This window comes from Podarcis liolepis (assembly GCF_965112155.1).
Source record: "Podarcis liolepis genome assembly, chromosome: 11".
In the NCBI taxonomy this organism is placed as follows: Eukaryota; Metazoa; Chordata; class Lepidosauria; order Squamata; family Lacertidae; genus Podarcis; species Podarcis liolepis.
In genome coordinates, this window is record NC_139565.1 from 31,786,956 (window position 1) to 31,814,711 (window position 27,756).

General features: G+C 40.9%; 1 protein-coding gene across 34 annotated transcripts in view; it reads left to right on the forward strand.

Annotated features, from left to right (window-relative positions):
• The window catches only part of MEF2C (myocyte enhancer factor 2C), a 178,705-nt gene that overhangs the window by 123,460 nt on the left and 27,489 nt on the right, over positions 1-27,756 (forward strand). For 25 of the 34 annotated variants that reach the window (XM_083465372.1, XM_083465385.1, XM_083465368.1 and 22 more), the window contains 3 exons: positions 3,408-3,551; positions 15,811-15,997; positions 18,454-18,501. In XM_083465372.1, coding sequence (XP_083321498.1) covers positions 3,408-3,551; positions 15,811-15,997; positions 18,454-18,501 — 379 coding nt within the window. Of the gene's footprint in view, positions 1-3,407; positions 3,552-3,613; positions 3,752-15,810; positions 15,998-18,453; positions 18,502-27,756 lie in introns of all 34 variants that reach the window. The other 9 variants (XM_083465393.1, XM_083465381.1, XM_083465370.1 and 6 more) reach the window with 2 other exon arrangements.

The window sequence follows — 27,756 nt, forward strand, 5'->3', positions numbered from 1 at the left end:
TTTATAAAGAGAAGCACAAAACTTAGTCTCAAATATCTTTTTTCTTCCAACATTAATCTAAGATAAAAACATGAAGAAAAAGAAAAGAAGGAAAGAGAAAAAATAGAGATAGAAAAATAAGGAAAACTTTTAATCTTTTCTATTTCCTCTTGAAAGTTGGTGATTTCCCTTAATGATTATAAGTTGGGGTTCAGTAATGTTTAAATTTTACTTTACCAATTCATACCTGTTAATATTAAGGCAGAAGGTTGAGAAAACATATTGCATTAGAGCATTATGAACATCCTGGAATTTGAAATGAGATTCAGAGGTATAGAATTGGAGAGTTGGAAGGGATCCCAAGAGTTATCAAGTTCAGCCCCTCTGCAATGCAGGAATCCTGCCCACTGCTGTCCCTGGGTGGGCTCGAACCAGCAACCTTTTGGTTAACAGCCAGACACACTGCCCCAGTGTGCCATAGGAGTCTACGTAATAAGCTCAGATATATGGTTGCAGCCAACAAAGTCATTGTGTGAGCAGAACAACTTTCACTCTTTCTCCTGCCCCTGCACAAATACCCCAAATATGCTCTGGTAGGGCTGCCATATGTCCGGATTTTCCCAGACATTACTGGGATTTCAAAGGTGGAATTGATGTCTGGGGGGGATTTCCAAAAGGCGGGTGCTTTGTCCTGGATCTTAGGCAAGTCAATCTTTTTTTGGTGTTTGTCTTAAAAAAAGCTCAATAACTTTTCCCTTGCTTTTACTTTTGGAAATATGGCAACCCTATGCTCTGGCATTTCCCCAGCTATCCAGAGCAGATTTGGTTGACTGTGAGTAGCACATGGAAGAGGAGAGGAGAGGGGAAGGGAAGGGAGGGGAGGGAAAGCTCCATTGCACAAATAGAAGTCATTCTGTTCAAACAATGACTTCACTGGGATTCAAACCATACATTAGGAATCAATGACTGGAGCCAAACGGTCACTTGATCAGTACAACCTGACTCTTTAGTAGCCATACCGGAAATGACAATGTGATATGGAGGCAGTGGCAGCTGTAGCAATTGTTTACAGTCCACCTTGCTAATAGATGGTGTTCAAAAAATGAAAGCAAAGCAAAAGCACATATCTTTTCCCAATTCCAGTTTGCATCTATGGGTAGCTTTGCAGATGTTAAATTATCAGCTTGTCACATTGCCTGTGCTGTGCTTACTTAAATAAGCAAGCACTGTTGCTGAATATTGAGTGTAGATCTGGCCACTTTGACTGCATTGAATTGTCAATGATGAGTTTGTTCAATTGAAATCCTAAAAATTTATATCTTTTAAAACTACATCATAAAACGCACCAGTTTTTAAACAGCGTTTTGAGTGACTAAGAGCTACTGCTCAGAAATGCTATCTAACACCTTTATTGAACTTTCTGCATTACCAAATACAGTGGCAGCCTCTGTACTCACAGTAGAGGTGGACTGGGAATATACTGCACAGATTTCTGCCTCCTTGAGTTACTTGAGACATAAATCTTCCTAATGGGAGCAAGGAGCGTAAGACCTGGCTGGCCTTCAATGACAGAGAAAGACATTTCAGATCTGCAGCAAGAAGCAATGACCAAGGGAAATAGGCTCCCCCCCCCAGCACTTGAGGGTTTGTTCCCTTCCTACACACTGTGTCACGAGGAAGGATTTTTAAAAGAGTGGCACTTTGAGCCCTTGTGGTTTTGTTGCGTTGATTATCCAGGCTACTGAAATCTGAAAAGAAGAGACCCATTAGATTACTGTTCACCTGATGGAGTTCAAAAGTGACTCTAGGAGTAGATTTTTTAAAAATAATTTTCCTGGGTAATACAAGAAACTAAAATATACAAAATTCACAATGAGCAGTCCAGGACATCACAATCTGCTGCTATACAGTGTTTCCTTGCAAAGTTCCCACTGTGTTTAATAGGACTTACTGTACATCAAGGTATGGATCCCCTGATAATAGTCTCATTCTTTAAAAAGAGGCATTCAGAGAAAATTATCACAAACAAGCTGGAGAGACATTTTAACCTTATAGTCAAATTAAAAAGAGAAAGTTCAAAACGAAGGTAAAAATTAACAGAGCTTGAGGCTGTCAGAAAAAAATAACACCTTGCTCTTCATTTGGCAAGACAAGGAAGACAAGGAACAAACTTTACTACCTTAGTGCTGTTTGATTCCTTCTTCAGACAACCATGCAAGGGACTTCAGTAACAACAACATCCCTAGCAGTTTTTTCCTCCCCTTTAGCCATTTTGCCTACTGTTTAAATTCAAGTTAAAGCAGAGATATTTCAACTGGCTTGAGGCATGTATCTGATGGTCCCAGATATTGTGCTAGTGATGTGGTGATCCAATGTGGTGTAATAGTGAGGGGGAAATCCATGCTCAAATGCCCACACCATTGTGAAGTTCAGCGGGTGATCTTGGGCCAGTCACTGTCTTTTAGCCAAGCTTACCTTCAGGGTTCTGAGAAGATAAAATGAGAAGGGAGGGGAGGGGAGATCCATACATACCAGCTTGAGCTCCTTGAAGGAAAGGCAGTGGTGGCATCCTGGCTTTCAAGCATCCCCCATAGAGTGGCCCATGTTGCACCGATGCTATGATTCTGTCAGCATGGGATTAAAAACTATTTTTTTATGTGGGCTAATTTAATTGATTGCAAGTATCACTTTATCATCATATTCTATCAACAGATAGATTTTAGAAATCCTAAAAGAGACACAGAAATAAGGAAATAAAAGAAACAAAGAGAGAAGGACTACCCCCCTCCCAATGCACTCCTGTATTTAAGATCTTAGTAAGAGAAAAATGTACGTTGTGTATATGTAGACACAGGCATGTTGAGCTGTTCAGTTATGCTTTAGCATTACTTATAAGTAAATACATCAATTTTTCTGTTGAATTTGGAGCTTGTGTGTGGGACAAAGAAAGAATCTGCATCCAGGAGTTCTATCCATTTCGAAGCTTGAAACTGCACTACCTTGAAAACTGCCTGTTGTTGTTTCTGGGATCATCATTCTGTTCACAGAGAAGTGCTAGCAGCTCCCTACTTGATCAAATCCATTACCCTTTCTGTGTGCTAAAAAAGATGTGAATGCTGAAATTTTTAACCCACTGATGTTTCCATTGCAGGCATAATCACAGATGGTAGCGTAGACATTTTATTAGATTGTATACTCTCTCCATTTATTGACTGACTCCAGATTCAGACGAGGTCACCATGACTTCTCTCTTTGCCGCTGGTAACAAGAGCTGTAGTTTGTTGACCTAATGTGTTTCTCTCCTCTTTCTCTCCCTGATGTAAAATGTAACAGCTTTCAACCACCAGGAAGCCTGAACTGTTTTCAAGGCCCTGGATCTCTCTTGCAGCCTATGTCAAGGCTTGAACTTTCCAAATTATGTATTTCAGACGTTGAGAAAGAAAGGACTTAATGGCTGTGACAGCCCAGACCCCGATGCAGATGATTCAGTAGGTCACAGCCCTGAGTCAGAGGACAAGTACAGGAAAATTAATGAAGATATTGATCTAATGATCAGCAGGCAAAGATTATGTGTAAGTACTCTGAACTCCCTTTCATTTTTTTTTACTTTCTGATATTTCTCTGAACCTGGCAGGCATTGAACAAGAAAGAAAACAAAGGCTGTGAAAGCCCCGATCCTGACTCCTCTTATGCCCTCACCCCACGCACTGAAGAAAAATACAAAAAAATTAATGAAGAATTTGATAATATGATCAAGAGCCATAAAATTCCTGTAAGTACCAAAGGTTAGATGGCTGTCTGCTGATAACCACTGCAGTAACACATCCTAACCCTTTCAGTTCTGGTTTCTTCCAAAAATGCAAATTCAGTGGGGGACCCATTTTAATAGCTCCCACTTGAAACCAAATTGCATGTAGGACATACCGCACCAATGTATATATTTTGGTCCTGAGGTGTGTGAAGTTCCTTAAAAAGATTTATTTGACAAACCAGAGGCAAAGCCTAAAGAAGGAAGTTAAAAAATGTACGTTGCATACAGGAGATTTTCAGAATTCTGGTTTACCACACTACCTACCCCCAAAATGTATTTAGAAGACATCTGGGAACCTCGCTGTGGGCAGTTTAACATACTCACAGGCAACTTTCTGTGGGTCTAAAGGGAGGAAAAAAGAATGGCTTCAAGTTGAATTAGAGAACGTGCATCCTGCTACCACTATTATTAAAGCTATGCTCTAAACTCAGTTACCACACTGAAGGGTTACGTAGCTAATTGCTGGTTGCAGGAAAACAGACTGCATGAGAGCCTAATGGTAGCATTCAGTCACGTTGGCGTGTTGGAGGTGATTTTTACAGCTTTATCAGAAGATTTGCTTTGACCCCATCAGCATTCCTCTTAACGCTTTAACAAGCGCTAAATTTTGTTTTAACCAAGACAGAATTTCTAACAGTCATATGCCTTGCCAGATACTTAAAGAGAAATAACTCTGCATGTAGCTTTTTGTTTGCACAGACATAAAGGGGCAAACTTCACATGAATACTGTAAGCATTACATAAGTACAATTAAGTATTGTTTGCGTGTACTATATTTGGTCGCAAATTTCAGAAGGGCACTTGTTTTCTAGGCAAAACAACCAAGATCCCTGTGACATCTTAAAAGGTTTAACAAATATACCTTGTCATAAATGTGGATTAGACTCTGCTCTGTGAAAGCTTATGTCACAATAAACGTGCAAAGTCTTTTAGATATCACAGGGGCCAATGTTAAATTCTGTAGCATTGTGTTTGTGACACTGATTTAGGGGGGGAAATCCATAGGTGATTTCATTCTCATAAAGGCACAGTTTTTAAGAGAAGAAACTTCAGACAAATTCACACACAATAGCATACTGCAGGGGTCATTATGAAAACCTGAGCTCCTTATCTCTTTCACGTTAGGCAGTTACCTAACGGTGGGGACCAAGCTTACAGGGAGAGGAGTATGTCAACTTACCATTGCTCTCACTTAAACCAAATCTGTAAACTGTCCTTTAAAGCTTGTAGGCTATCCTAATTTACCCCATACTTGAGATAAGATTGTTCCAGTTGTGCCTTTTTGGACACTGAAGCAATGCATGAATCTGTATGGACAGAAAGTTACTTAGGGTTGCCGTATGTCTGGAATTTTCCAGAGATAGCCGGTATTCAGAGCTTGTAAACAGTGTCCAGGCAGAAATTGCTAAAAAGTCTGGGAAAATCCAGATGCATAGCATGGAACAAGCAGAAGTGTGGATGGGCCCAAAGAGAGGTAACGTTCCATGTTCTAGATGTGCCATTTGGTCTGTTTTGCAAGCCTCTTGCTCTGCCCATGCAAGCCCAAGTGATCTGCAACACTGGATTACACTTCCAGAAGTGAACAGGCAGTCATTTGGCACAAACAATTTGAGTACTAGGAGACACAAAAATCAGTTCCTGAAAAAAAATATGTATTCTCTATATGCAGAATGTGCCCAACCACTTGTGTACACACAGTCCATTACATGTGCAAAAGCTGACATCCAGATGGGAGACATTTGCTCTTCAGAATTTCTGCCACAATTTGGGGAAAAAAATAGACTTTTTGTAACTCATTCCTATGGGAGCAGATCTTTCATGTACGTTAAAGAACACTTTACTGAATTGATCTGGCCTTTGTAGTAAAAGTCATGCTTTCACAAACTTTTGGAAAACTTAATGTTTTACCCAGGAGACCAGAACAGCTCCAAATTGGACCAGTGTTCCATTTCAGAGCACTTTTTTCCAAAATGCTTAACATGTGTATTCAATTTTTAATTGAATGCATGCACACTTGTGTTTCCCTTTCCACTCACGCTCTTCTCACTTGCCTAATTCCATATGTCGGAAGGAGAGCTTTGAAGCTGCCACTGTGATTTTAGCAAGCCAAGCTCCGACACGGAGGTATTGCTCAATAATGAAACAGCTACAGCCTTTTACTGACTCAGTGGTCTTGTGAAACCTCCAACCCTTCTTTTTTCACCAGGTGGAAACCTTGCCACCGAAGACCTTTCCTCTTTCTTTGTTAAACTATGGTAGGGAAACTAAAAGAGATAATCTCTTTTCAAATGGGATTCCAATAAGGTATCCAGATTTAAGAAAGAACTGAGGTCCTGTGCTTTTTGTGAGTGGGTAGAATTTCAGCAGATACATCTCCTCTTACAATGCGGAGTCATATTGGAGCAGACCAAAGGTCCATCTACTGTAAGCTTAACATCCTGTTTTCCATGGAGGCCAACCAGACATTTCTGGCACTGAGGGCAATAATTCTCTACCGTGGCTTCCTCTCACACTGCCTCTGTGCATGAAGTTCTGTAGAGTCATCATGGACTTGTTCACTCACCTTTTAAAGCTATCTGACCTAATAACAATGCCCACATTTAATGCAAGGGAATTTCATTCAGTCCGTGAAATGTAAAGAAGTGTTTATTTTGTTTGCTGTGAATCTGCTGCTAGTCACTGATAACAGTGGGAGGTAAGGTAATAGTGGGAGAAGCTTCATTTCATTGAATTCCACCCTTTAATTCTGGAATTATTATCACAGCCCTTCCAAGCTATGTCAAGCCACATAGGTTGCTATGTGCCCTCAGAGGCTTTCCCTAATGCCCACAGGGTCTCCCCCCCCCCCGTCCTTCCCTCTGCTGAACGAGCCACATTTGGCCAATAGAAGGCTTTTTTTAAAAGGCTAATTGCAGTGTGTGGGGTATTTGTGGGGTCAGATTACTGTGCACCTGAGATGCTTACAACAGTTTGTCGGAATTGAAAATGTACCCCTGGTCTTGCCCGTATTGCATCTCAGCAATTTCAGAGTCTGACTTTTCTGTGTAAAAGACAGTAGTCTTCCAAAAAGTTAAATCTCTTTACTTTAAAAAGTGGGGAGGAACACATCGAGAATAACAGAAACAATAGCAGCAAGAACAGCAGTATCAAATTTACTTTTTTATTTAAAAAATCAGAAATCCATGTCTGGCAGCATACTTTTCTAATCTGAATTATACATGGTGGCATATTTTTGTGAATGGACTCAATCGAAGCATCTAGCACCACCTCCAGGGTAGATGTGGTAAAAAGCTTGTTTATTTACTTATTGCTTAGTTAGTGCATGTTTTTAGCCCCATTTTTCAGATAACTAGAAAGACGGACAAGGGAAGAAGAGTGGAGGGGAAAGGCAGAGGAGGTGATCACTTCTTCTGGGACAAAATAAAGCAGTGAACAACATCAACTTCTATCTTGTTTGGGCCAGGCTGGTCTTCCCTTGCTGGTGTTCTTTCTTGAATAGCAGTTCATGACTCTTGTTCCCTTGTCAAAGTGTTTTCCCCCTCTTGCTTCTGAAACTGGCCCTTGGAGCAGAGTGTTCTTTCTGGCAGGAAGGGGGAAAGCATGTTTCCTGCAGCTGTTCCATCTTTGGCTGATGGACAGGACCAGTTTGTCTCCCCTTTGCTGTGATATTCTTCCTTGTCAAGATTGCGTTCACTCAAATTATTCCCGATCTCTGCTTCTGCCCTTCCTCTGGGCCAATAAAGTATTACATCGGTGTTAAATACTGAGCAGCCTCATACAACACTGCCAGTGGCCTTTCCCACTGCTGTTGAACAAATCTGTTCCGCTTGTCTAGACATCAGGGAAACTGTGCATGGCCATTCCACCCTCTGCAGGGCTGGTGTTTGTGACTAGCATCTCATCTGTCTCCATTTGGAGCATAAGAATCTGCAACAATCCATCTGCCCTGACAATGGAGTTTTAGGCAAGAGACATTTGCAGCCCTTCCTAGAGAGGCCAGTTATTGGTCCTGGGACATTCTGCATTCAAAGCTGATGCTGTACCACTGAGCTACTGTCCTTCAGTTTGCTATGAACAGGAGCTGAAGTTATGCAGTTCTGTGCTTCAGGCAATGGAGAAAAGTGGTCACCATGAACAAAGCAGTTGTGTGCGCAGGTGCCCGTTTTTTCTTTGTTGGAGAATGTGAACAGGCTTTGCAAATTCCAGTGTGAACTGACCTGATCTGCGCCTCCCAGGCTAATAATGTATGGATCAGAATGTAGCTATCCTGAAGATATCATACATCTCTGGAGTTTACAATCACTTGTCTTTTAAAAAGTATCAAATAATGTTTACAAATCCATATCTTAGGCTAGAATACATTTAGAAATGTGTGTTTTGAGAGAAAAATACACTTAAGTATGTATTTATTATTATTTATTTCATAAAATGTATACATCACTTGATTGTAAAAAAAACCAACAACCCAAAAAACCTCAAAGCAATTTACAAAAGATAAAACAATAAAACATGCATGTGGTTTGAGGGGGGGGGGTTGAATTAAAAAATACGTATTTAAATATGATTATTTTGTGCAGATTTTTTAAAAAGTAGATTAATGCAGAAATTAAGCAGAACTGATTTATGGATCAACACAAAGGAAAGTGATATGAACCAGAAATAGACTGAATTTCCCATACCCCAAGTATTAACAAGAAGAGGGGTAAATGTGTTTCTTTTCAGCAGTGTGTGAAGGGGCTTCGTGTGTTTCCAAATGCATATGTCCCATAGTTTATGGCTGGCAGTTGAAATGAAAATGTGGAGAGCAAACTAGCTTTAAAATTTCATGATGAAAGGCATTGGGGTCAGCCCAAATCAACACAACTATCTCCAGCATAGTAACTGCCCTGCATGCTTGCTCATACCCAGAGCTGAAGCTGTTGTGTGACAGCCGAATGCTTGCAGTGCACACAATGATATGTGGGCTGGCCTTTGGCCAGGCCATTTCAAGAGCGCAACAGGGCTTTTTTACAGTGAAGACAATCTGCACAATCTGTGTGCTCAAGACAGCGGGTATGTGAATGCCACAGTTCCTAGTTTGCACACCAGTTACCATGCTACATTCTCTGAGTGTCTCAGTCCTAAGCCTGCATGATCTCCTGTGTGATCTCGCCAAGGGCCACCTCCAACATTCCTTTTGATATGCAATGGACCACTTTTTATTGTGTTAGCTTTTACAACAGTTCTCTTTTTTCTGGGGTGGCCACACATTGCAGCCATCTGAGAGAGAAGTTGCAAGTTGTGCTGAATAAGGCATGCCCCTTTTCTGACAGAACCCACATTTAGAGCAAACCTTTGAAAGGGCAGCATTGGGCATCAGTTTGTTTGTTTGTTTTTATTTTTAAAAAGAGTGTGTGTTTTAATATCTCCACATTGTGTTTTCACATTTGTGGAAACACCCACATCTTCTGATGTTCATGAGATTTCAGTCAATGTTACCTCTGTGGTCTGCCTGCAACATACCTAAAATGATCCAGTGTGGTGGAGTGGTTAGAGGATAAGGTGAGGAGCAGGGAGATTGAGGTTCAAATCATTACTCAGCCAGCAAGCTCACTGGCTAACCTTGGACCAGACACCATCCTTTAGCCTTTGTTTGGAGTAAAGGAGCAGAGATGGAGCAATCACCTACATTGCCATAACCTCTTTGAAGAAAATGCAACAGGACTTTTGAAAATGCTGGTATTGATGTGTCCATTTTTATTCTAAGCATGAGGCTAGAGAAGAAGGCCTTTACACAAGAGACATCATCACAGAAAACGATATATCTCTTAGAGAAGTGGCTGTGTATCTAAAGTAGCAGGTTCACATCAGGCAGCTCTAAGTGCTGATTCTCAATTTCCATTCTGTACTTTAGAACAGGTGCCCAAGCTGAAAATCCATGACACTCTCATAACGTGTAGAGGAGTCTCTTATGGCCTGATAAACTATTCAGAAGCAGGAAGAAGGAAAGGATTGAGTATCTGCTTCTGAGAATTAAAAAACAGTACACGCTTGACGAGATCAGTGTCCATGCCTTAGTACAAAGTGCAATTGGAGAACTGAAATACTGTACCTAGATCCTAAGGTTAAGTGTATGTTAGCAGTAGTTCAGTTGTGTTTCACATGCACTTTACCTTCTGCACTTGCAATGGCCTTCACCATTGCAGGGAGGGCCTATCCTTTGCTTGTGAAAGGTCCCATGTTTGATCATGTAGTTATGCTAGTATCTGTGCCTGATATACTGGAGAACTGCCTGTAGTCAGAGTAGACAATAGATAGACCAGTGGTATGACTCAGTTTAGGGCAGCTTCCAAAATACATATGGATGCAGTCATGAATTGAGGTGTCCATCTGATCACAGGAACACCAGGTCCTTCCAAGCTGCATCAGTCCTATGCACTCTGCCCCCGCCACCATCACCAGTATAGCAGACAGGGACTGAGTTCACCACTCAGTTTGGCCTGACAGCTTTCAACAATGAGAAAGGAAATTAACAAGGTAATCAGGACTCAGAAATGATTTGTAGGGGGGAAATATGATACCTGTTTAGCCATTTTTCTGGGCTTATAAGGAAAGAAGAACAAGGCCAGAAATGTATTTCCCAGGGAATAGGGGTTATGAAATGCTATTTTGATAGTCTAGAAAGGATTCATGTGCACATCAGCCAAAACATCTGATAGCAATTATACATTTATTTGGGCTGCAAAAGATTCTGAAAGCTTATAAGGAAATGCAGCTATGAAGGTCACTTTACCATAATGTATTTTTAAGGTCATGACAGGTTGAAATTAGAAAGCAAGACCATTTCTGCACTGCACTACATTGGAGTCAATGACTACAAAGCATTTCAGGTGCTCTTTTTCCAAATTGCCAGTGTTTGCGTGGTTCGGAAATACCAAATAGATCCCCTTACAAATTTGTATTTGATCTGTTCTGTGATTTTTGAAATGCATGCAAATTGAACATGGCAGCAGTCACTGGTAATTCTGGCAAAGAAGACAGATAGCGTGGCATAATGGACACATTCCACTGGGAAACTCTCTGCACAAGCCCCATTGTAATGAAAAAGAAATTATTATGGGAACAATTAAAAGGATGTTCATGGGAGGCAACCCAAGATTGGCCGAAGGGTTTCTGAGGTTCTACATATGTTTTCATATAGCACAAGATCATTGAAACAAGAGTTTTCCATTGACTTAACTGGCCTCAAGACAGATACAAAACTGCTTGTTCAAATGAAGTGCAGTTGAGAACCAGCTGCTTTACTCTATGCTTCTTAGGCAAATTGGTGCTATTTTATGATAACTTGTTTGCATATGTATTATCCATAAATAGAAAAGCACTGCAAGCCCGGCTTTTAGAGTGACGGGTATTCATGGACAAGCTTCTTTTCTCTTTATTGTAACGTAATGACTAGGTCATCCACACCTTTTCCAGTTGTCTGTCTGCCCCCTTTTCTATAAGCTCATTTTCCCACCTGTGTGTATTATTCCCTAGCCATATCCAGAAATGCTTTTTATATCCTCCCAATTCTTGCCTCCTCACTCTGCCCTAGCATAGAGCTTGAACATTTAAAAGCTATAGGGAACAATCCACCTTTGTCTTAAGTGTAAGCAAGCCCAGCTGAAATAAACTGGAGTTGCAAAGGAACACAGTTGTACATTTTTCCTACATGCATGGTAAACCAAGCATTCCCCTCAAATTCACTTTGATACGTGACCATGATGAAAGACTACAGGAACCCTGCTGATCCTACAAAAAGGAAAGGATGTGGGCAGGCGGCCATGTGTGTGGTTCTCCAAATCTCTTAGCACCCTGCCAGGTCAAATGGCTTCATGCTAGCCTGTTCACTAAAGCGACTTGGAAATGGAATTATTGCATCCACTTTGACATAGGTTCATTTTGTAGACACTTACATGTGCCTGTTTGGGTCTTGGCAGGTATGAAATTCAAAATAATTATTTTTAAAAAACAGCTTGCCATTTTGTGTGTATGGTCTTGATTTTAGGGGAGCAGTGATGACCTGAGACTGCTTTGTATTGGGTACTATTTACTACCCAAAATCTCCAGTTTCTACTACGTAACAGAAAACTGTAAAATCCCAAGGCCCAAAGACACAAAGGCAGCGCCTTTGTGGAAGCTAATCAGGTGTGAGCCTTCAGTGCCTGGATGGGAGATGGTTTCCTGGGAACCCAATGCATGCAACCTTGAGTTTGCTTATGGAAGAAAGGTGGGATAGAAATGAAATAAATAAAAACAAGAAGTTGCTATTGGAGGCTTTGTGCAAGAATAAACTACACACAGGCAACTCACTTCTAGGCTTTTTTGAATTCGAAGTTGCTCTTTGATTGCAAATGAATCACCCAGAAAGACTGAAATCTTCGCTCTGTTGTGTAAGAGAAGAGCTGTTGACTTGGGTTGCAATTTCAGCCTATTTGCCCTTTTTATTTTTATTTTTAAGTGAAGAGGGATTAGACTCTATTCGCAGCTCACAAATTCCAAGAAGTTCCTGTCGCATCATCCCAGTATTTGGGCTCTGAACTGTAAAGGGTGAATTTCATCCATTGTGTTTCTATACTTGGATACATAATTGTATGATATTTTAAATTACATGGTACATACGTTTCCTAAGAAACTAAGCCTTCATCATAACTCATGCGTCTTCCATTGCTGCGGTGTATGTGTTGAAAAACAGGCTCTACTCCCCGACCCTCATGAGACAGGTTAAGTGTGGAAGCAGAAGAGATTTTTATTTTTCATTTTGGGTGAGAAGAAATTTCATGCCAGGGTTTTGCGACACAGCAATGACTCTCCCTATTTTTAGATTGGCTTCAGACATTCTAAAAGGGCAGCAGCAGAGGAAGCACAAGTGAATTGCAATTTTTTGAACTGCCCTTTTGAGGTTAGAGGCACAAGAGTTAGTTTTTTCAGTGTGTCGAAAGCAGCCCGAGAGTCAAGGCTCGCCCCACTTCCATCTCTATGAAATGGGTCTTGCAAGATTTGGTATTGTTTCTTAAAAAAACCCCTGCATAACTTGTTCGATAACAGAGAACATGAGAATCGCCTTTCAAATCACCATCAGCTCCCTAAAGAGCTATTGCAATTCTCCAGACTAGTATTGTAATGCTACTAGTAGTAATATTAATAATGACTTGTATTTAACAAGTCTGATTGGGGGTATAATTCAGCATCATCTGGAGAACACCCAAGTTGGCTACCCAAACCTAGGGGTCAACTATCTATATCCCCTATTGACCTCTGCTGTTTTGGTAGCTCCTGGCTAAGACAGAGTCAAGTTTATTAGGTTGCTTCCTATGAATGCACATGGAAACAGTTTCCAAGAGAAACAGGTTTCCTCAATGATAAAAACATCATCAGTAAGTGATGTGCATTGTTTTTTACAGCTACTGCTCTGTGGGCTTTGGTATCTTAGATTACACTGATAGGGAATGTTTCCTGGAGAGTTTCGGCTCCAAAAGTTCCTTTTTTTCACAAGCAGATGTATTCTCAACTTGCAAAATGATTATACATTATGAAGGGCAAGAGGAATAACTTCTTTCTTACTGTCTGATAACTATATGACTACAGTAAGGGAGGGGTGACGTTCTGGATGTTGGGGGGGGTAAGAGCCCTTCCATTCCATTTTCCTCTTTCCTAAAGATTTTCTTTTTTCCCCAAGTCACACCAAAGTAAATGGAAAGGAGAAATGGACTATACCAGCTGAATGGAGCAGGCTTACCAGCTGGTATAGCCAATTTCACTCCTAAAATAAACGGAAGAAAATGAGGGAGAAAAAGTAGTCACACTTTTTTAAAAAATGGTGTCAGTGTAGATTAAATTTAGGTAAGTATTTGTCCTTTCAGCACATCTTTTTAGAATTAAAATTTCAAAATTGATCTGAGACTGAGTAAACATGCGTTGCTCATCATGGGCCTTATTCAGTATGTACCTGTGGAAGTTGCTCTACACAGCATCCATGCATCAGTTGCAGCAGTGTTGGTCACACTGCTTCCAAGTAGTTTCCATATAAATTGAAAAAATACCATCAAAATTGCCAAATTTTGGAAAAGGCTGCTTTAGACCCAATGAAATGACAACAGCTAGGCTTGTTACAGGTCGGTCTAATCATGCAGCTTCCATAGTACAGGCCATATTGTGCATTCCATAGTTATTGCTATGGAATGCTCAAAAACGAAGCATATGAACCAGCTTATAAAGTAATGCTGTTTTGACGCTTCTAATGCATTTCCATTCAGCCTGACGAAGATTTCTTTATAACTTGAAAGTCTGTACATACCAATCCCAACCGAAGTTGTGTTGTTGTTGTTGTTGTTGTTGTTGTTGTTGTTGTTGTTGTTGTTGTTTTATGCTGGTTCTATCTTTGGATGTGATTTATTATTACTAAGAATTTTCAACTTCTGCATTAAGCATGAAATGCTTTGTACATATAAAAATACAGTATATTTTAAAGCTATGGTAGAACTCCACTGGGAAAACATAACTTAAATAAACAGTAAGTGCTGAGTGTACTTCAAGCTCTAGCATAGATTGTCATTTCTGACTTGGTATATTTCCCCAATAAATGAGAGTAGGAATGGGACCTAGTGCCTACCTTTGTAGGTTTTGTGGAAAATCCATAACAAAACCATGATAATCGTCATTATCCTTGCAATAATCCCTTAAGATAGTTTCAGTATCATTATCCTTGGTTGCAGGGGGAAAGCGTATTCCTAGCCCTGTATTACAGCTCTTGACTCACCACTATGTTCTTTTTAAATGAACAAATTTATCCAGGGTCGAACACTTTCAGCTCTGTGACATCACAGATTCAATTTTTTCCCAGAGGAAGAATTCACCTCTATCCTATTCACTGAAGAGTTTTGATCCAATAGATGCCTCCACGGGTAGGATGGGGGAGTTGATTTTTGTCATTTTTCTTTTCCCCTACAGCAGCAACTACTACCTCTGCTGTCAAAGATTGCCCAACCCTTTGGATCAGATTTGTGGAGTGGGGAGAACAGACAAAAAATCCTGCCTCCTCTCCACCTCTTCCTCCAACAGCAGCCTTTTGTGAGCAGAGGTCCACTCATGGGAGCTTAGAACCCAAGCCAATGTGTTGTTTTTTCACATATATGGGTTGCAGGCAATGTTAGTTGTAGACCCAATGAAATTAATGCACATGACTAAATTGAGGCCATTAATTTCAATGGACCTACTCTGAGTAGAATTTAGTTGGATACAACCCATTGTCTCCATGAGTGTTGTTGTTGTATTTTAAAATCTGTATTTGTCCTGATACATTCATGGAGATCAAGCAAAGTGAGTACATTTTGCAAAAAGAAGAAAGAATACAATATACTTGTCCCTTTCATAAAGCTGATCATAATCCCAAGCTTCTAAGATTCTTGAGACTGAAGCAAAAAGCTTCCCTTTTGCATTCCTCACCCTTCTAATATTTCTCTGTAAAGTGAAGTCATCGTAATCAAGTGTCTTTGATCTACATTCTTCTATGACACCATATTAAGATGCCACAAGTAAGCAATTACAATTTCAGTGAATGGAAGAAAGCTAAAAATTGAAACTTAATGAAACAGGGTTTTCTTTTAAACAGAACTGTGAGAGGAAAGACCTCTCCAGTCTTTCAATACAAAGGAAATGTAGAAATAGGAGACGGGTGTGTGGGGAGAAAATAAATATTAATTCACGATCCATTAAGCATTTTAAAAAGGCTTTTCTCAAAGTTCAATGCTGTGTGGATTTACTCAGAGTAAGTCCCACTGTGTTCAATGGAACATACTCATGAGTTAGTCGTACAGGATTGCTGCCTCAGAGGTTAAAAGCTTCTGGTAGTGACATTTCATGTTCCTGACTCTTTTCTGTGTGCTTTTAATCAGTGGTTACAACATATTTGCACTAAATGTAGCATAAGTGTTCTCAGAGACTGTTGTGCCTCCTTACTATTCTTGTCTTTTGTTTCCTCCTCCCCCCTTCCTCTTGTACAGGCTGTTCCACCACCTAACTTTGAGATGCCAGTTTCTATCCCAGTGTCCAACCACAACAGCTTGGTATACAGCAACCCTGTAAGCTCATTGGGTAACCCCAACCTGTTGCCTCTGGCCCACCCTTCCTTACAGCGGAATAGCATGTCTCCTGGTGTGACACACCGGCCACCGAGTGCAGGAAACACAGGTAAGGCACTACCCAATCCTATTTCTTCACTTTTAAGTTTGGGAAAGACCTGTAGCTCAGTGGTAGAGTATCTGCTTTGCTTTCAGAATAGCCCAGGTTCAATCCCTGGCATCTCCCAGTTGGGCTAAGAGAGACCTGTGTCTGAAATCCTGAAGAATTGCTGCCAGGTGGAGTGGACCAGGGTTTCCTAAACTTGGGTCTTCAGTTATTTGTGGACTACAACTCCCATCATCCCTTGCTAGCAGAACTAGTGGTCAGAGATGATGGGAACTGTAGTTCAAAAATAGCTGGAGACCCAAGTTTGGGAAACCCTGGTATAGATGGTACTGAGATAATTTCTCAGAATTTTCATTTAAAAAGAAGTAAAGTTAAATTCTAAAAAGAGATCAATCCTTTGTGAAATTAAAGATAATTAATCTAAAGAAGACAATGTTTTTAAAATGAAGAGAATTAATGGACTCAAGCTACTGGGAATGTTTGTGTGACACCCAACTGAAGGAACAAATATTCATGTGGTAACTTGTTCACGAACATGAAGTAAAATGGTTCTATTTAGAAAGTGCCTATAGGCTTCTGACAATAAATCTTTTTTTACCCTCACTGTTGTCCTGTTAAAGACTGTTTCAAAATGTAGGCTCTGAATCCAGGCCCATTTGTCGTTGTGTCATTAAAAAGCTACACATCTTCTTTCATAGAAGAAAAAACTGGGAAATGAGTTTGAAGTAGCAGGCGAGGTTAATCCTTGCTGCCAAAATAGGTCATTTGACTCCACAGTTAAGAAGCTAAAAGCAGCCTTTGTGATAATGTGTCAGGTCATTAGAATCTCACTGATGGTGATGTATTGTTCAAACTCGTGGCTTGTTTGTCTCACTGTACAAGCAAGAAGTTGCCATCCACCCAGGTGTAGGATCACCTGTAAGTAGGATAAATAAGGATTAGGATCCTTCACTCTGTCTGATTGAAGCAGAGTCAGCCTTAAGCGTGTTGACCTCAGAAAAGTCAAGCAAGGACTCCACCGTAAGGAAGGTAGTAGAAAAAACAAGCCATTGATGCTTGCGAAAATACCAAGAATGTCATGCAAAAATACACCACCATTTGTTGGGAAGGTGTTAAGGGAAGTACTTCCAGTATGTCTTTGTAAGACTTCGACAACACAGGATTCGCTCCCTGTTGTTCCTGATATCATGCACTCTGGTCATGCAGGAGTATGATTTGGGGGTGGAGTGTGAATTCACAGTACACATGCAAAACACTTGAGTCCCCTATAGAGCTGTTTGGATCCTAACCCTAATGTGCAGCTGGCATCCTAAAGTGTCATAACTGTGAATTTTGTGGGACTGGGAAACATGAGCGAAGGAAGCTGCCGATCTAGCTCAGGACTGTCAATTTGATAGGCAGCAGTTTTCCAAGGTTTCAGGCCAAAGCTTTTCTCATCCATGGTACCTGATATGCTTTTTAAGAAAAGCAGAACAAAAACAAAATATTGAAATGTCCTGCATTTCAGGGGCTTGGACTAGATGACCCTTGGGTCCCTTCCACCTCTAAGAGGACCCTTGGGTCCCTTCCAACTCTAAGATTATGTGACTCTATGAGGGACTGAAGCTGGGATTTTCTATAGTCACTGGGCAGGGAGGTTTCCTAGCACTGCAACAGGTAGCCCCTTGTACTCTTGTGGGTGCTCAGGGTTCCAAGGCTGAAGGCATCACGTTAGGTATGCCATGGCATTGTAAAGAGCCATCTCATATGTATGATTAGTGGTTGCTTGACATCCTCACTGCATTTGCAGACTGGAAAGGTTGTGAGAGGTGTGTATATTATGAAGCAGCAACAAACCAGCCTCACATTGGCACCAGGGCTTCTGTGGGCCTGCTGAGCCTTGCCAAACCTGATACTGCTCACTGCATCATCATTTCTTGCTTCTTATTTTAAAAAAACCAAAACATTTTGGAGTTATCGGGGGTGGCTGCCCAGACCTAAACACAGTTATGGATGCACATGTTATTTTGAAAGTAAAAATACTAATTTGGGCACCTGTTTTTGCCATTACTTTTAACAGCACCCTTTTCTGTAACAAAATACTACTTATTCTCAAGTAAATGGGTTTATCATCAGGCAACAGAAGCAACAAATTCCATTTTACTTTTGCTGTCAAGATGATCCTAAGGTTTAAGCAAATATGAAATACGAATCATCGGTTGCTCAGGGTATTATTATTATTATTATTATTATTATTATTGACAGAATGTCTGTGCAGTTCGAGAGGAAATGGGTCTGCTTATACGTATGTAGATAGTAGTCAACATGGCTCAAACAGCCTGATCTTTATAAGTACCCTGGTGGTAGGAACTCTGCTAGGGTTTGCATTGCTTTGAGGAACAGGCTGTAATTTCTGTTTGACCTTTGTGGTTTCTTTCAGCTCCTCTCTCCATTTGACTATTTTATTTGTCTTCTCCTAGGTGGCCTGATGGGTGGGGACCTCACAACCGGTGCAGGCACCAGTGCAGGTAAACAGAGGAGTGTTTTATGTCCCCCTTTAAAATGGTTGCAGACTCCACAACAGAGAGCTAGCATGAAGCTGGTCTTAAAATAACTCTATATAATTTCATTAGGAGCAGAATTAGGTTAACCCTGGATGCTTCTGAAAATCCTACTCCCAAGAGCCTTCTCGATATTAAACTTCCCAATTTCCGTGCATTTAAAGACTTCCTGTTGCTGTTGTTTTAAAAGACTTCTAATGTACTGTCACGGAGACTCTCGTTACCAAGAGTTCCCATCAGGCGTCACCTACGGTAATCAGAGGACCCTTTCACAAATCCCTCACTGAAGCTGTCACATACCAGTGTGTGGTGGGAAAGAAAAGGGGGGGGTGATTCAGGAATGGTTCTTGGGCCTACTGCATTGTTCTCATACTACGTTAGAGCAGAAATCATGATTGTGCTTACACCACTGATTAAAAGGTGACTCGTGAAACTGGGTCCAAAGAATGCAAGTTTGAGTTACCTAACAACTCATCCTTTTTATCCCAAGTGAATGCTTGGATTCTGCACTAATCGCTCCCATGTTTCAGCTTTTAAAAGCCATGGAGGCTGGTGATGTCTCATTGGATATGGCAGCATTAAAACCTCTGAAATAGCATAGAAATTTTGACATTGCATCAACATTATGCAGTTTGTGGCTGCAGAATTTGTGATGCTTTTTATGAATGCAATTTATTGTTGATTTTATGCTTTTTACTGCCGTGTGTGTGTGTGCGCGCGCACACTGTTTTTTAAACAAGTTTGTTTCTACAGTCACTTAAGTATGGAGAGTGTAGAAAGCACGATAATCTTCATTGTTAGTTTCCCCCACTTTACTTGATTCTGTTAACCAAGTTCTGTTTCATGTTGGTGATATCTGTCTGAAGCATGTACTGGGATTCTTGCCCTTTTATGTTAGAGAAACTTAAAAACTGCAGAGTAATAAGATAGGAATTGAACTTGATTGACCTACTAATGAGTGTCCTCTACTGGTTTGTTAAAGCATAGCAGTCTCTCTCCCCCCCCCCCCCCTGCATAGGATTGATGCAGCTTGGAAAGGCAAGAATAATTTTTTGGTCTTTGGGAGAGGGTAACTTTCATGAATTGAAATGGAGATTTCACTACATACAGAGTTGGTTTAAATATCACCAGTTTAGTTGACTTGAAAGACAGTTGGTGGGAGAGACTTCTCTTGACAACTAGCAAATGAGAGAAATTCTATTTTAAAAGTGTAAAATATATTATTGACTGGAGAATTTGATTTTAAAAAAATTAAAAGTCCTGATGGCTCCTTCCTGTGGAAGAGTAGTATTTATATGAACAGATAAAAAGTGTGATTGTGCCCAGAATCCTGGTTCCTTTTGTGTTTAGACCTTATTGCAGATGTGCATTCTTCATGTCTTAAATTTGGAGCAATAAGAAGAGTCATTTGCTGTAGGGCAGAAAGGAAGAGGAGAGGTCATTAGGAGGTTGAAACGTCTGCCACAGTGGCATCATTCAACAATGGTTCTATTTTGGAGAGTCCCCTCTCCCTCTTAAATATCAAAAGTTCTTTGTTGACCATTTTTTCTTGAGGAACAGAGGCCCATGTGTACGTCGCCATTGCCATCTTAGAAGCTGATAGGGTGATCTTATGGATCAATTTGCCAGGGTATACAGTCTTTGTCAAATTAGAAGTTCATGCATTTGCATTTTTCCTGTTGCACCTAAAAATAGCCAGTTTGCAACAAAGGAAGAAGAATGTAGTTGTTTTTGAGTTTTACTACTGTAATTATAAAAAGAAGCAACTTTTGATTGCTAACATAAGGGCATCAGTTACTGCATTACTTTAACAAATTACACCGTAATGCAAAGATAGGAAACGGGGGGGGGGGGGACCTACTTAGGTTAGATATACCCATGTTTTCAAAAGGCTGCTATTTTGTCGGTTTGGAACGTGAAATCATCCACAACTTTACCTTGGGAACCTACCCAAGACATAAATAGAGCCTGGAAATAGTGACTACTTTTTATTATCCCAAGCAATTAAATACCAGTAGTGGTATTTTTAACTAAAACCAAGGTTATCTCAGGTTTGCTAGAGTACATTTGTTCAAAACTTTTCTCCAGTTGGGTAGCTTATGCCATGTGACCATCACAACTGCCAACAAAATGAGAGTGGACTTCCTATTTAGTAGTGTTGCTAAGCTATAAATAAAGCCACGGGTTTGGCAACTTTCTTTGAAACAAGAAACTTGTGATTGAAAGGAAAGAATAAGAATAACTCTTTGACCTTAAGCCATCATGTTTTAAAACAATCCTATAGTTACATTCTTCATCTTAACACTCAACTAAGAGAAAAAACAACTGGCAATTAACCTAAAAAATTTGAAATATTGTTTGCTTTGTTTTTAAAGGCGCACACACATTGAAATGAGGCATAATCCTTTTCAAATTTGGACAATAGGTTAAGAAGTATATATCAAGTTTTGAAATGGGTTTTGAACTCTGACTATTATCTGGCCTATAATTTTCTTAATAACAGAATATTAGTATTAAATCTCAGAGGGAAACTCAACATATCAAATGAATAACTCATTTTGTAAATGTATTGTGCGTGTTCCCATTGCAAATGTGTTATTGGCTCTACAGAGGCTATCCTGATCCCATTAAAGTCATTTGTACCAACTCACGCAGTTCAGGGAACTGAGACTGTATTAATTTCTACTACTCTAAAGTAATACTACAACTTGCACTATGACCGACGTTTTATCTAATTGAAAATGTTTTATCTAATTGTTTTCGTATTTGTCATGTTGAACAGAATATTATCTGACAGCCTCCCGCCTCCCTTTTGCATTAGTGTACATTTTAAAATGGCAGTCCTCAACTTAATTTACCATAAAATCATGAGGAGCTGCTACTACTTTGCCTGACATTTGGCCCACCAGATGTCTGGCAGTGGAGATGGCAATGCCATCATTTTCACGTCATGCTAAGCTAAACTGTGGCTTAGTGCAAACTTTCTAGCTCCTAAGGAGGAGGCTGTGGCTGCTTTGCTCCTTCTGGGACTTTCTAGGTAAGCACAGAGCAGCAGCTAATCAAGGTTTGGTTTAGTGCGTTGTCCAAGCACAGGATTGTGGTTAAGGTCTCTCCTTCTTACTCGTGGTCTGTAGCCAAACCTTGGCTAAGCTACCATCCTGTGCTGACCTAAAAAGCCTGAGGAGGAACAAAGCCGGTGCGAGCAACTCTCCTGGAGCAAGTCTCACTTACTCTGAAATAAAAGTGAGTAGTTGCATTCTACTGTTACACAGTGCTGTAGGGCTCACCACCAGCACCATGCAAACATCTTAGAATCTAAAGCTTAGATGCTGCAAGTCCTGTACTGGCTATGTGTTGCAACATTCCCATGGAGGAGGAGACAGGTGGTAATTGTCCCTAACACTCTAGCTGCAGAAGGGCTTTTGGCCAAGTTAATGGGCGTTTGGCTCCTTGAGGGTTACTATAGTTTTAAGTTGCAGTAACCCTCTTCATGGAAGCTGATGACCCCTTCCCATTTCCAGCTATGAAATGAAAGGGTAATCTTCATGTTTAGTAAGTATGGATATGTGTGTCTGTGTCTGCGCCTCTGTGTGTTTCTCTGGTGCATTCTTTATTTTTCAGTGCCTCCCTCTTCAAATAAGTTTTTAGAAACTAATGTACAAAATGTCCCATAAATGATCTTTGTGTTCTGCAAACTGCATCTGATAAAATTGCATTCTACACCTGCCCTTACATAGAAAATAACCACAAAAATCTGCCAGGAAAAAAGTCTTAAAAATGAGAGAGAGAGAGAGAGAGAGAGAGAGAGAGAGAGAGAGAGAGAGAAACATAATGCAAAGGCAAACATTAAGCTAACTAGAAAAGACTTCCTGTAAATTAAATAAATCAGATATTTTCAACAAGGCAGCAGGTATTCAAAATGCTCCCCTGGCCACCTACTCCTTGAAAGTCCATCACCTTTACCACATATGTGAAGTGAAGTGATAGGCAGGAAGTGCCTGGCAGCAACAGAGGCCGTATAAAAGCTTCCTCTTGGAATTGTAAGCTCAACATGACAGTGATTGTCAGACTTGGCCAGCTTTAAGCATTGGGCCTCTTAGCTAGATTATATCTTGTTAGCATTACACTACTCATTTTGCTGCTTTTGGTCACACGTTGGCCGGGTATCAATTTATTATACATTTCTGCTAGCATTTCAAACTAAATACAAATGAAGGTAATAGCTATTTATAATTTATGGGTCTCTAGGCCGGAAGAATTCTGGGCATGTTTTCAAAATAACATAACTTAAAGGAATGATTTGCAAAATGAAAAAAAGAAAAAGAAAAAGAAGGCAATATGCCCAAATAAGCTTATACCAAACAGGCACAGTATGAAGCAAGTAGTAGTGAGACTCTGAGCAGATCCTAAAATAACACGAGGCACCCAAAACTCATAAACATCAATGCTATGTACACCTAGTTCCCCTTTGTGCCTTGGCAATGCCAATCTAAGCAAACATGTGCACACACATACACATGTGCCACTGGTAGGCAACCTAACTTTATTAGTAGCATTCCACATTCCTTTAGCTCTGACAGTGTGCTACATGCTGTACAGAATGTGATTATTCGCCTCCAGATGGTGCTTTAGTGGCTTTTAGATATGCCCCCTGGTCACTGGGATGTCACACAGAATAATGTGAATGTCTTTGCAACGGTGTACATGTCTCCTGGAAGATAAGCTCACTTGAGTTCAGTGGGGCTTAGCTGGCAGGTAAGTGAGTGTAGGGTTGCAGCCAAAATGTAAACACTAGCTGCAAGGATACGATCAAAAATGCAACCATCTCAAAAAGCTTTCGCAAATACAGCATCTCCAAACACGATGGATGCCAGAGTCAACACATACTGGCAAAAGAAGTACCAACCCCACGTTGCCCTCAATTTTTTATACCACAAATGTTCTAGTATATTTTTGTCAGCGTTTGTTGCACTATTATTGCCTTCTGGCAGCAATAATGTGATTGCATTGGGCAAGCATCACAATCAACTAATAAAACAAAATAAATCCACCCCTAAGGCTTCGTCATTATGTTGTGAACTTGCTGCAGAATACAGCCACCATTTCACACCAGTCTGCAGTCGGCCCCTCATTTACTCAGGTGTGCCTGGTTAGTGTTATGAAATCCATTTTGCACCTGGAACTGCAGGTGACCCATGACATCTGGCTGGCCACTATGGAAACAGAATGCCAGACTAGATGGACTTTGGGTCTGATCCAGCAGCACTCTGCTTATGCACTGGCGGAGGAAGAGAAGTGTGGGGGGAGCGCACCGCCCCCAGCAGCGCAATCCCGGTGGGGTGCCATCGTGGCTGCCCCCTGCCCGTGCTGGCGCCACGCCCCCACAGGTGGTGTGCCACGCCCCCAGGATGCACATCACACCCCTGCGGGTGGTGTGCCACGCCCCTTGATGCACGCCAGCCCCGCCGCCACCTGCTCTCCACCCCCCCAGTGCCGGAGCATGAAGCTCCGCCCCTGTGCTTATGTTATTAAGAGAGCTGTTTCCAGCTCTATCTGATGATGAAACTTAGATTGTTCCTCAGATGAGGCAACCATCTTTCATGGCTTCATAAGTCTACAGTTGTAATGTGCCAGTATTGGTGGGTTCCTACTGAAGCCTGCAGATGATGGTGAAGCCTCACTACTTTCAAGGATGTCCATTTCTGTGAGGACCAGTTTTATATCAGTGCGCCAGAGTCTGTGTTGGCTTCCAGTAACTTTCCAAGTATAATTGAAGGATCCAGCAAAAACAGCCTGCGGGGAGCATTGATAGTTTCTGCTTCGGGAAAATGTGGCCTTTGCCATCTCTTTCAGCATTGTTTGCCTTAATATCATTCTCTTTTTAAAAGTGTTCCCAGTCTTACCTTCTCTCTAATTTACAATGTCTCAATATTTACCTTGGTACAATGATGGATTGAAAGAGTAAAATCATTGCACCAACTCTGAGAATCCCTCCTATTAAATGAGTCATAGAAGCTGCTAGTCTTTTCAAGGTGATTTTTTTTTTTAAGGATGATTGACTTTTTTCCTTAAATAACAAGCAATTAAGTTTATTCTTATTGGGAACCCACAGTTAAATAAAAAAACTTTTGAGTTGCTGCAGTCTGTCCTCTCCACGTGCTGGTGCCAAGATGATTGTGGTGTGTTTTCTCTCTGCACACAGCAATCTGTCCTTTTATTCAGAGAGGGAGAGTACAAGGAAGCATTGCAAATCAGCAAACATCTGGATTTCATGCATACCCTTGAGTATTGAAAGAGATAGTTGATGCCTTCTGGATATTTGGCTGCAGCTGTGTGTTTGCTCCAGAATGAAAAGCAAGCCACGCATTTAACTCCTTGGAACAAGAAGTCCAGATTTTGCTCCATGCACTATTGAGTTAAAACAATCCGTTCCCTTTAACTTTTCACATGAATTCTCTTTAAATCACTTTGGCTGCTTGATGTCCACATGCCTTGCAAGCGGATTAGCCTCTTGATAGTTGCCAAAGCTTTTACTTCGAAAAAAGTAAAAAGATAGAAATCGAGAAGAACCACACTTTGGGCCCATCCAGGTGTCCTTTTTTAATTGTGCGTCCATGATGATTTGTGTTCATTATGGTATTGGGGTGGATATACAGCACATGATCCCACTTTAAGTATTGCTTGTACCTGCAAAAGTTTCAGGATGGGCATACTACTTTGTGTGCAATACGTGCATGTCCCAGAGCTTGCTGCTGAAATCCTGTAACTTTTAATGCTGCCTATTGAGGGAGGGGGGCTATTTTTGTTTCACTGTAGCACAGAATTGCCTCTCCAGATAGCAATAATGCAGTAACATTGGGGAAGCATCACAGAACAACTAATAAAGCAGAATGATGTGTGGATGGTCCAGTACAAATCCACTACTACCTTGGTTTAAGAACAGCTTAGTTTATGAACAACTTGGATTAAGAACGCTGCAAACCTGGAAGTAGGTGTTTTGGTTTGTGAACTTTGCCTTGGAATACGAACGTGTTCCGCTTCTTGTTGAGTGTGTTCCGTTTGTAAATTGAGTCCCCCGCTGCTATGGGAAAGCACACCTTGGTTTAAGAACGCTTTGGTTTAAGAACAGACTTCTGGAATGGATTAAGTTTGTAAACCAAGATGCCACTGTTATGCACTATTATTGTGCGAATGACATGTTGCGGAACACACACAGACACACACACACACACCAAAAAACAAACAACACAATTCTGGAGGGGCTCTTTACTTTTAGTTTCTGTTTGACCAGGGTTGCCTCCAAACTGTGATTATTTTGCCAGAGCCATGCTTGCTGGGAGTTGTAGTTCAGCAACATTTGTTGGTCAAAGGTTCGCCACTCCTGTCCTGTATCATGTAGATGCCATCATCTCTATGCCGTATGATAAGTTTTGTTGGGTTATAGGACCACTTAAAGCCATGGCAAAGTACCTTTGGTGTCTTGCTCCATGAGAACACCACACAGTATAGCAACAGCTCTAACCTTGAAGAAGGGGGAACACAATGTTCACACTTTATGGCCATGCTCTATTTGATGTTAATTTCGGTCTAGGACAACAGCTCAGAAAACAAATATCTGAGAGAGGCAATTGATTTCCAGCCACAGATGGAGGTAAATGAATAGCCCTCTATAGAAAGAAGAAGGAAAAAAAGCTTTCAGGTAGTCAAATGGGGATAAGTGCAAGGCAATGATCTACAGAATTGCAATGAATTCCCCTTGATGCTTCCCCAAAGGGGAAGTTGTATTTTCCAGTGAGGTGTTTGGTCAAATTAGCTTTTCTTTTTCTTTTTTCTTGTTTGATTTAACACTCAAGGAATGTTAACTTACCACCACCCCGCCCCACACTAGAGAGAGAGGGGGAGAGTTAATGTAATTTGCTTTCTGTGTGAAAATTGCATCTGTTGAGGGGTGGGGGCCCACGGAGCAGATCAGATATGGATTCATCACCTGCATAATTGCTTTGCTGGACTCAAGCCCATCCCAGGACAGGTCGTCTGCACTTGGCAACTGTTGTTGGATTCTGCTGCTAATGAAAGTGTGGGAAGTTTGAGAAGCAGCAGCAAAATCTCACCGTGGATTGATTCCTTCCCAACTCTTTATTGTTATGCTTGTGGTCTCTGCAGCCTTTTGAATTTGGAAAGTAATGGCAGTGATATTTATTTATTTATTTATTTATTTCATCTATTTCACATGTAATGCTTTAAAGAAGAGGCTGGAGACTCTTTGTAGATTTTCTTCTAGGGGCCTCGTGCCAATGGTAAGAATGGCCAGAGGCAAAAGTGGTGATTCCCAAATAAACACCTACAATAATAACAAAGAGAGGTATGCTTATCAGCAAAGGAGAAATTCACATATATTTTTAGTATGCTTTTTTTTTTTAGTACTCCTGTTTTTTATTTTTATTTTTTTGTTTTTTATATCCTTTCACTATTCTTTCTAATCTGGGGGAAAATATTTTATACCACTTCTAAATATTTTATACCACTACTTGGAAGTTATGGCAGGGGTTCCCCTAACCAGCGCTATTTTGCAAAAACCCTTCTCAATAACTTCACTTCACAATGGGGCTTTCCCCACCGTTCACGCCCTGCATGCTCTACACACACCCTTGAAATTGGCTCTGGGAGGGTCAGGAGAAACCACAGGATAGGCAGGAATTGTTCCATACTTGTGAGGATGGAGTGTTTGGAAGAGTGAGTTGCTGAATCCCCACCACCCCAAAGACCTGAAAAATCCTTTTATGCACTCCCTTATTTGTTGTTTTGCAATGATGTGTTGATATTCTTACGGATGTGGGGTTTTATTTGCATCAACCCTTTTTGATTCTGTTAGTTTAGATTTTTAAGGGTTTTTTTTCATACCGTATTTTTCACTCTATAAGATTCACTTTTCCCCTCCTAAAAAGTCAGGGGAAATGTGTGTGCCTCTTATGGAGCGAATGCAGGCTGCGCAACTTTCGCTGAAGCCAGGAGAGCAAGAGGGATCGGTGCGCACCGATCCCTCTCGCTCTCCTGGCTTCAGGGATAGCCGCCCAAAGCCTCCTGAGTGCAGCAGGAGCGCTCCTCCCGCTGCGCTCCGGAGGCTTCCCATTGCTTTCACTGAAGCCAGAAGAGCAAGAGGGATCAAAAATACGGTATATATATTACAGTTTCCCCCTGTGGTTCTAAACATCCTTGAGCTAT